Source organism: Synchiropus splendidus, chromosome 6, assembly GCF_027744825.2.
Source record: "Synchiropus splendidus isolate RoL2022-P1 chromosome 6, RoL_Sspl_1.0, whole genome shotgun sequence".
Taxonomy (NCBI): Eukaryota; Metazoa; Chordata; class Actinopteri; order Syngnathiformes; family Callionymidae; genus Synchiropus; species Synchiropus splendidus.
In genome coordinates, this window is record NC_071339.1 from 212,313 (window position 1) to 221,938 (window position 9,626).

Consider the following 9,626-nt stretch of genomic DNA (forward strand, 5'->3'; position numbering starts at 1 on the left):
CGGGAACTTGGGTCGGCGGGTTGTTGACGGAGAGCTTTGCCAGATGGAGCGTGTTGGTGTGACCTGTGTGGCCCCGGTTCACTGGCATGTAAACACAAGGGTCTCAACAATGAAACTGTCCATCTTCCTTCATATGAAATGTGGCGGGGGACCAACATCGGCTTAGAGCCGTGGCCTTGCTCACCCTGAAGGTATGGGAGGCTGCGAGGATCTGTGCGCCTGCGCCACTGTGACCGCTGCATTATCACCACTCTGACTCCAGATCAGAAGGTGCCAGTCTCCACACTGGCTTGGCCTCAAATGGTCACCGTCCTTGCTCAGTGAAGAGGATGGGAAACAAACTGTGGACACTGCACTGATCACTCGTCATTATGTTTGATTGCAGATTACAACGCCAAGTTTCCCGGTGGTGGTGAAGATCGGACACGCCCACTCTGGAATGGGAAAGGTGAGGTGTCAGGAAGTATGTCCTCATCATCTGTTTCACATGTCTCCAAACCATCGTCACTGTGGTGTCTCCAAACCATCGTCACTGTAGTGTCTCCAAACCATCATCACTGTGGTGTCTCCAAACCATCATCACTGTGGTGTCTCCAAACCATCATCACTGTGGTGTCTCCAAACCATCGTCACTGTGGTGTCTCCAAACCATCGTCACTGTAGTGTCTCCAAACCATCATCACTGTGGTGTCTCCAAACCATCGTCACTGTGGTGTCTCCAAACCATCGTCACTGTGGTGTCTCCAAACCATCGTCACTGTGGTGTCTCCAAACCATCGTCACTGTGGTGTCTCCAAACCATCGTCACTGTAGTGTCTCCAAACCATCGTCACTGTGGTGTCTCCAAACCATCATCACTGTGGTGTCTCCAAACCATCGTCACTGTGGTGTCTCCAAACCATCATCACTGTGGTGTCTCCAAACCATCCTCTCTGTGGTGTCTCCAAACCATCGTCACTGTGGTGTCTCCAAACCATCGTCACTGTGGTGTCTCCAAACCATCGTCACTGTGGTGTCTCCAAACCATCCTCTCTGTGGTGTCTCCAAACCATCGTCACTGTGGTGTCTCCAAACCATCGTCACTGTGGTGTCTCCAAACCATCCTCTCTGTGGTGTCTCCAAACCATCGTCACTGTGGTGTCTCCAAACCATCGTCACTGTGGTGTCTCCAAACCATCATCACTGTGGTGTCTCCAAACCATCATCACTGTAGTGTCTCCAAACCATCGTCACTGTGGTGTCTCCAAACCATCATCACTGTAGTGTCTCCAAACCATCATCACTGTGGTGTCTCCAAACCATCGTCACTGTGGTGTCTCCAAACCATCGTCACTGTGGTGTCTCCAAACCATCGTCACTGTGGTGTCTCCAAACCATCGTCACTGTGGTGTCTCCAAACCATCGTCACTGTAGTGTCTCCAAACCATCATCACTGTGGTGTCTCCAAACCATCATCAGTGTGGTGTCTCCAAACCATCGTCACTGTGGTGTCTCCAAACCATCGTCACTGTGGTGTCTCCAAACCATCGTCACTGTGGTGTCTCCAAACCATCGTCACTGTGGTGTCTCCAAACCATCCTCTCTGTGGTGTCTCCAAACCATCGTCACTGTGGTGTCTCCAAACCATCGTCACTGTGGTGTCTCCAAACCATCGTCACTGTGGTGTCTCCAAACCATCGTCACTGTGGTGTCTCCAAACCATCCTCTCTGTGGTGTCTCCAAACCATCGTCACTGTGGTGTCTCCAAACCATCGTCACTGTGGTGTCTCCAAACCATCATCACTGTGGTGTCTCCAAACCATCGTCACTGTGGTGTCTCCAAACCATCGTCACTGTAGTGTCTCCAAACCATCGTCACTGTGGTGTCTCCAAACCATCGTCACTGTGGTGTCTCCAAACCATCATCACTGTGGTGTCTCCAAACCATCGTCACTGTGGTGTCTCCAAACCATCGTCACTGTGGTGTCTCCAAACCATCCTCTCTGTGGTGTCTCCAAACCATCGTCACTGTGGTGTCTCCAAACCATCGTCACTGTGGTGTCTCCAAACCATCCTCTCTGTGGTGTCTCCAAACCATCGTCACTGTGGTGTCTCCAAACCATCGTCACTGTGGTGTCTCCAAACCATCATCACTGTGGTGTCTCCAAACCATCATCACTGTAGTGTCTCCAAACCATCGTCACTGTGGTGTCTCCAAACCATCATCACTGTGGTGTCTCCAAACCATCGTCACTGTGGTGTCTCCAAACCATCGTCACTGTGGTGTCTCCAAACCATCGTCACTGTGGTGTCTCCAAACCATCGTCACTGTGGTGTCTCCAAACCATCGTCACTGTGGTGTCTCCAAACCATCGTCACTGTGGTGTCTCCAAACCATCGTCACTGTGGTGTCTCCAAACCATCGTCACTGTGGTGTCTCCAAACCATCATCACTGTAGTGTCTCCAAACCATCATCACTGTAGTGTCTCCAAACCATTGAGTGTGTGCTCTGCTGCATCACACATCATCATCATCATGTTGCTGTGTCTCACTCCATCTTGTCCTCTTTATCACCTTCTCCTGTCGTCCTGTCTGAGGAGACACTGACCTGAAGGCTCATGAATGAGAGTTCTCTTCCTGGGATTCTGACCCACAACCTCAGCTTGCTCGTGTGATGCTTTAGACTTCATCTCTTTTGCTGGTCAAACTTGATGGACCGGTGTTCCACAGGTGAAGGTGGATAACGTCAGCGACTTTCAGGACATCGCCAGTGTGGTGGCCATCACTCAGACCTACTGCACCACAGAGCCGTTCGTAGACGCCAAATACGACATCCGAGTCCAGAAGATCGGTGCCGACTACAAGGCTTACATGTGAGTACACGGTGGAGTGAGTCCTGTTGCCATAGAGACGCTGGCGAGAGCATGCAGGCGCAGGGCTCCGACGACGACGACGACACAGGAAGGTGCTGACCATGACCATGGTGACAGCGCGAGGTTCAGATCTCGGTGGTCCACGTTCGTGTAACACAGTTTCTTCTGCAGGCGAACGTCCATCTCTGGAAACTGGAAGAGCAACACTGGATCTGCCATGTTGGAGCAAGTCGCCATGACGGACAAGTGAGCGCTCTTTCTGCTGTCACGCGTGTCGTGTTGAGGAGTCTCATGCTGGTCCTCCTCGTAGTGATGCTGGACATCCGTTTGAAACTGTCCTTCGAACTCACGGCTGTTATTCAACAATGACAGGTTCATTTTTCACTCTTTGAGGAGATCATGTGACAGTTGGAATTTGGCGTGTCGTCATCATGTAGGTTCATCATGGACATGGGCCATAGTAAAGGGGAGCTGCTCCTGTCCTCTGTGCGTCAGAAGTCGTCCACTGCATGAAGCAGCCAGTGGCACGTCAGCAGCATGCTCTGGGTCACCTGCTTGACACACACTGATTCAGTGAGAGAACGTCGACTCTGCTGCCTCCTCCTGAAAGGCAGCCGCTCTCCTCATCTGTCGGGGGGGGCATGTTCTCAACTGCACGTCACATCGGTCCACAGTAGAACAATATTCAAACACAGAAGAGGCTCATGAAGAACGTCGATGAGGCTAAAACATGAACCGAGTGCAGGCCCAGACACGGCGTTGTCACCATCAACAGCTTCTTCTGCACAGTTCATGCTGATCTCTGTCAGAGTCCACAAGATTTGCTCACGGTTTTAAGGAGAAAGCATCAAGACAGACAAGGGATAATCCAGCTGTTGCACGTCTCTCTGTGACAGGTTCAAGCTGTGGGTCGATACCTGCTCCGAGATATTCGGAGGCCTGGAGATCTGCGCTGTCAAGGCCATCTGTGGCAAGGACGGCAATGACTACATCACTGAGGTGAGAGGATGGTGGATGGATGGATGGATGGATGGATGGGTGGATGATGGATGATGGATGGATGGATGGATGGATGGATGGGTGGATGATGGATGATGGATGGATGGATGATGGATGGGTGGGTGGATGATGGATGATGGATGGATGGATGGATGGGTGGATGATGGATGATGGATGGATGGATGGATGGAAATCACAAGCAACTTCGCCCCTCCAGTAAGAGACGTTTGAGTTTGGACGAGTCCTCCACGTGGAAACGGTTGGGCCTGTGCGGGCTGGAAACAGTGGTCGGCCAGTGAGCACGAGAGGTTCTCCCCTGCAAGTGAGCCTGGCTCTGTGTCCACCCAGGTGGTGGGCTCATCCATGCAGCTGATCGGTGAGCACCAGGCTGAGGACCGGCAGCTGATGGCAGAGGTGGTCCTGGCTAAGATGAACCAGGTGCTGGCGCTCAGGAGGGCCAGCGCTTCACCCTCTCCTTCCCCTCCAGGCCAGAAGCCGGCGCCGGCGCAGCAGGTAGGGTTGGTGTGCCCTCTGGTGGAGGAGAGCATCCTGACACGCGCTGCTCTTCTCTGTGTTCTCAGAGCGCTGGGATGAAGCAGGGAGCGGCAGACGGCCCCAGGACCAGCAGCCAGCGGCCTCCCGCTCAAGGTGGGCTTCACTCTGTGTCACGCAGCGCCTTTCTCCCCTGCACTCCTGCAGCTGTCCTCAGCTCTGAAGAATGATTGCTCCTCTGTTGGAGGAGTTTTCTTTCTCAGATTTTGCTTGACAATTGAAACTTTCCACAGCGACGACCCACCATGCCCTGGTCAGCACTGCTGGTCACGTGGTTTTCAATTCTTTTCCCTGTTTTCCTAGCACTGTGGATCACGCGTTTCACGCTTTGGTCCGAGGCTCTTCTCCTCCGTCTCGCTTCCTGCTGAAGTGACGTGACGTGATGGAGGACACAGCCTCACTAACGCAGGAGAGCAGTTCAACAGCTCCCAGGAGGCGCCATGGTTGACTGGCCAGCGTCCACACTGCTGCACTGTCCCTCTGCTGCTGGACACTACTGTGTCATTGCGCTGACTTTCTTCCAGACTCCGAGCAGAGCGAGAGCTCGCTCTCTGGCTCTGAAGGTCTGGGTTCATTTGTTGGCACTACAGACTCACGTGTGCACAGTGAGCATGCGCACTGTATGACGCCAGACGAGCCACTGACTGCCCCGGTCTCAGGCGTGAGGTCATGAATCGCCACGATGAGCCGAGAGACACCACAAACACGGGTGTGCTGCTGAGGTGAGCAGGTCTGTCCGAGCTAACCTTCAACTCTGACTTCTCCAGGGGCTCCGGTCAAGTCTCAGAGCGTGGAGCAAGCATCCGAGCCCAAACCTGCTCCGGCTGCGGCCCAGAAGCCGGCGCCGCTCCAGAAGGCCACGTCGGTCAACAAGCCGCCGGTGCCAAGGCCGCCGCCCATGACCAGAGCTCCCTCGGTCACCAAGCCAGAGTCTGCGTCCAGCCCCGCCCCCGCTAAAGCTCCGCCCTCGGCGCCGGCCTCCCCTCAGACCAAAGCTCCCGCCTCGCCTCCTGCTGCCACCACCGAGCAGCCCAAGTCCCAGGGATCCCCTGCGCCCTCTCCTGGCAAACCCAAGGAGCTGCCTCCAAAACCCACGCCGCCAGCCAAGCCCATCCCACCTGTGCGCCGCAATTCCAAGCCGCAGCTGCAGCCTAAGCCCCAGACCCCGCCTCCACCCCGAGCCGCACCCAAAGCCCAAAGCTCCTCAGAGAGCAGCAGCCCCCAGTCTCCAGGCAAGGTCAGCCAGTCGCCTCCCGACCTCCAGTCCCCGGCCCAGCCCCAGCCAGAGTCGGCGGCCGCCCCCGCTCAGGCCGCCGGGGAGGAGCAGCAGAAGAGCAGCCACCCTCTGCTCAAGTAAGAGCCACACTCTCTGGAGCAGTGTTCTTCAACCCTTCCCTGCTTCCTCAGCAGCCGTGGTTCACAGCACCACAGGAGCCTGGGCCACTGGTGCTTCAAGTCCTGTAGAAACTCCCTGTTCACTGGTGAAACACTGCAGCTACTGACACTGGCTTGTTCTGTTGCCAGGCTGTTTGTTTCCCGTGTGTCCAGAAAGAGGCGGCAAAATAGGTCATGCTTCATTGATGTGTGGACTGACTTGAAATCACTGTTTGGATGGGATCACTTCTCTTTTGCATGATGTGACTGGAGTTTCCAGACAAATCCTCGGCTTCTCTGCCTGAACTTGCTTCATAACAACAATGGTTCTTTCTCTCTTCACGTGTATTTTGTGGTGCGTTTAGTTGTTCAGAGCCACCTTTTAAAGCCCAGAGCCAACGTTGACAGTCCATGAGCATCAATACAGTTTGGAAGTCAGACAGGTCAGGTTAGCCGTTAGCTCTGTTAGCTCTGCGCTGCAGACAGTCTTTGGCCTGGTGGCGGCTCCCTCCCTCCCTCCATGGTTCTGTGGTGAAGGTGTGTGGTCCAGTTAGAGGCGCATCAGCTTTAGAAACAGCTGGAAGTTGTTGAAGCACGTGAGCGGCTTCTTGGCTGTGAGTGTGTGGGAAGAGGAGCGCGGCGCACCACAGCAGCGCTGCTTTGACTGAGGGAGGGATCAGCATCAGCATCAACACACTCTACAGTAGAGTGGAGAGAAAGAATGGCAGCCAGTCCATGGGATCATCTCCTCAACACCTTGTCACTGTCCTGACTTCATGGCGTCATATCGCCGCCTCTGTCTCCGGACACATGAGGTGACGCTGGATCAGTTTCCCGTGACACACCTGACAGGCAGCCCGGTTGAAAAACACTGCTCTTGATGATGTGGATACTTCACGTTCTGTTGTGAGCTACCCCCTTTTTTTTCTTTCTTTTGCAAGTCGCGTCACATTTGGTTTTGCCTCCTGAGATGAACTGTGTGGCTTCACGGCTGCTCGCAGTCCTGGTGTTCTGGGCCCAAGCCAGACAAGGCTTGTATCGGGCGACGGGGGCACAGACACCTCTCAAAGCTGTGAGCCACTTGTTTGTTTTGTGACCTTGGCAGAGTTCACTGTAGTTTCCTGGGCGAACAGGTGGGCGCGGAGAGAGAGATCCGCGTCCTACAGGGGGCGGCTGCCACTGTCCCCGGAGCGGTGGACGCCCTCCTCTTGACTCTGGCTCTCAGAATCACACAGTTGATCTCAGTGTGTGCTGACCGCATGCCTCCCGTGTCTCCTGGCCCGCCCCCTCTCTTCTGTCTTCTCCTTGTATCTGACTGTCCCTCTTCTTCCCTGCTTCCCAGTAAGTCCCAGTCCCTGACCAATGCCTTCAACGCCTTCAGCGACTCCTCTTTCTTCCGCGGAGTCTCCAGCTCCGGAGGTGACGGTCAGGAAGAGGCGAAGGCTGAGACCATTCGCAGCCTCCGAAAGTCCTTCGCCAGCCTTTTCTCTGACTAGCTCTTTCTTCTGTGACCAGTGGTGACTGGAGTGACCCTCAGTGTGCAGCCGTCTGAGATGTGTGTGTGTGTGTGTGTGTGTTAACTGTACGGTATCCCCCCTCCGTCCTGCCCCCCCTCCCCTCCTCCCGGCCTCTCTGTGCGAGTCACAGCGAGGCCTGCTGGGTCGGATGAGTTCAGCCGTGTGTTCGGTGAGTGTCTCTGCCACATTCTTACATGGGAAATCACCTTCTGGACGCTTGCTGCGGGAGCCAGACTCACATGGGCCGGTCGTGGTGGCCTTCGGGGGGGCTCCGGTGGAATCCCTCGGGAGAAGGACAGCTGCGGTCACTAGGTGGCGCTGCACCACTGGAAGGGGAAGTCACTTTGGTTCCTTTTCGGTGGGGGGGTCCCTCCTCGCCTGGTGGTGGAACTAGAACCAACCGCAGAGGCGTCCGTCTTGCTCTCCCTGCAGGCTGAGCGTGCCTCACTCCCTCTCACTCTCTCACCCCGTGCAGAGGCCTGGCCTCTGTGGTGACCTGACTGACTCTGCCCTCGCTCCCACTCCAGTGATGTGTCAACGAGGCGTCATGAAGCGTTTAGACACACCGCGTTGATGCTGTCTCGCTCAACACTGACACCTGCTGGACAGTAAACGTCCCTGCAGCCAACAGACCTGAGGACATCACTGAAGTCGCTGCATTCATATGGTGTTGTTCCATATCTTTAGACCATGTCAACACGTACCAGCATGTGAAAAATGTTGATTAAAAAAAAGTCCAATGCTGTTTCTAAATTAGATGATACTTTGAAATTAATTTGAATGAGAATGGAACAAGACCAGTCTAAAACAATCTGAGTAAAGATGGAAATAAAAACATGATTCTCGAACCGAGCGTTCCCCCGGCAGCTGCCCCCTCGACCCATTCACCAGGAGCCGTGTTTCAGCAGTCGCCTCCTGTTGACAGACGCGCTGCCCTACAGACACAGTTTGGCGCGTTTTGGCCGACTCGACCCAGTCACGTGACCATGGCCTCGGTGTTGCGGGACCCGTCGCTGCCCACTCTGTTTGAGAGACGGATGAGTGCGGACGGCTCCCGCAGCACGTGTGGGGCCTCAAATCCTCACCGCGAGCAGCTGCCGATCTCAAGCCTGTGACTGCAGCATCCCAGGATCAGGCCTTTCCCTGCAGCCGTCTGAGCTGACCGTTTGGGTTCGTGTAGAATGTGGCAGGGGGAGAGTGGTGGTGGTGGTGGAATAAACTGTGCGACAGCCTTTATTTTTCCCAGAGTATATAGAGTTCTATGAAAGTACTGTACAGTATTTCTAGGTCCACACCCACGGCAGACATGATCCCAGGAAACAAGCCAGCTGTTGCATCGGTGTTCAGTCATCCCCAGCCCATGACCTTTGTGTCCCCGAGCCTTGACCTTGGTGGTGTGAGGGAGCCCTGTGTTTGCTCATGCGTCTGTGCTGCATGGCGTCGCCTCTCTTTCTCTCTCGATGTCGTAGCCTCGTTGTGTTTCCAGTTTGGTGGCTGAGCAGGCGCGAGTCTCGAGACTCGCCGCCTGCCGCTGTGGTTTCTTGTTCCATCTCCGTGTAGATATCAAGAGTATTCCCCTGAAACGTCGTGGAGACAGTCGTGCAATGACCGGTGTCACGTCAGCCGACCGTGTGGACCCACTCTCCGAGTGGCATCGTGTCTCACTAGAGTTCAAGCAACGCCCCCATCCACCCGTGACCTATGACCTACATGAGTGCTTCACCATCCTCAGTGCTGTGATGCGAGTGCGGCCGCCATCTTGGTTTGTGTGTGTCCACCTGTGTGTGTGCGCGTCTTATTTTTTGTAATATATGGATTGATTTATTTTTAGAAAGCTCCTTATTTATGGTACAGTAAACATTGTATGGTGTTCATATCTGTGGCGCTTTGCATGACGTGGTGAGTGAAGATGTGTCAGTTGTGTACAGATCAAAGGTAATAAACGTGTGGTCCCATCGCTCAGGCCTGCTGCTCACTTTTGTCACGCAGCCCAGTGTCAGTGGGTCTCTTCACCCTGCACATGCCAGGGTCAAACACAACCTCAAGCAAATAAAGCACCCTTTACTGAATGACTTGGGTCAGAGCCACTGTCTCCCGCGGGTCCAGGCTGGGAGCCGGCTCTCGGTCGGCGCTCGTGTCCTTGTGCTCACCGTCCAGAAGCTGAGCGTGAAAACCATCTGCTCCCACGAGGCTGTACGGCCACGGCGCTGAAGTCAACCCAGCAGAGGTGAGCTCACATCGTCCGCACGTCACCCTCAGCTCAACTAGCGGTGGTGGAGTCCACGTTCTCTTGATTCCGCGGGACCCCTGAGCAGAGCTGCACCCAGATGC

At 54.8% G+C, this 9,626-nt stretch overlaps 1 protein-coding gene across 1 annotated transcript in view; it reads left to right on the forward strand.

Annotated features, from left to right (window-relative positions):
• Nucleotides 1-9,257, forward strand: part of syn2b (synapsin IIb) — a 36,513-nt gene extending 27,256 nt beyond the window's left edge. The window contains exons 6-13 of the mRNA XM_053866961.1: nt 386-448; nt 2,711-2,853; nt 3,025-3,099; nt 3,750-3,852; nt 4,201-4,365; nt 4,434-4,500; nt 5,172-5,757; nt 7,121-9,257. Of these exons, the coding sequence (XP_053722936.1) occupies nt 386-448; nt 2,711-2,853; nt 3,025-3,099; nt 3,750-3,852; nt 4,201-4,365; nt 4,434-4,500; nt 5,172-5,757; nt 7,121-7,274 (1,356 nt within the window). The 3' untranslated portion in view covers nt 7,275-9,257. The remainder of the gene's footprint in view (nt 1-385; nt 449-2,710; nt 2,854-3,024; nt 3,100-3,749; nt 3,853-4,200; nt 4,366-4,433; nt 4,501-5,171; nt 5,758-7,120) is intronic.
• Nucleotides 9,258-9,626: the final 369 nt, after the last annotated feature.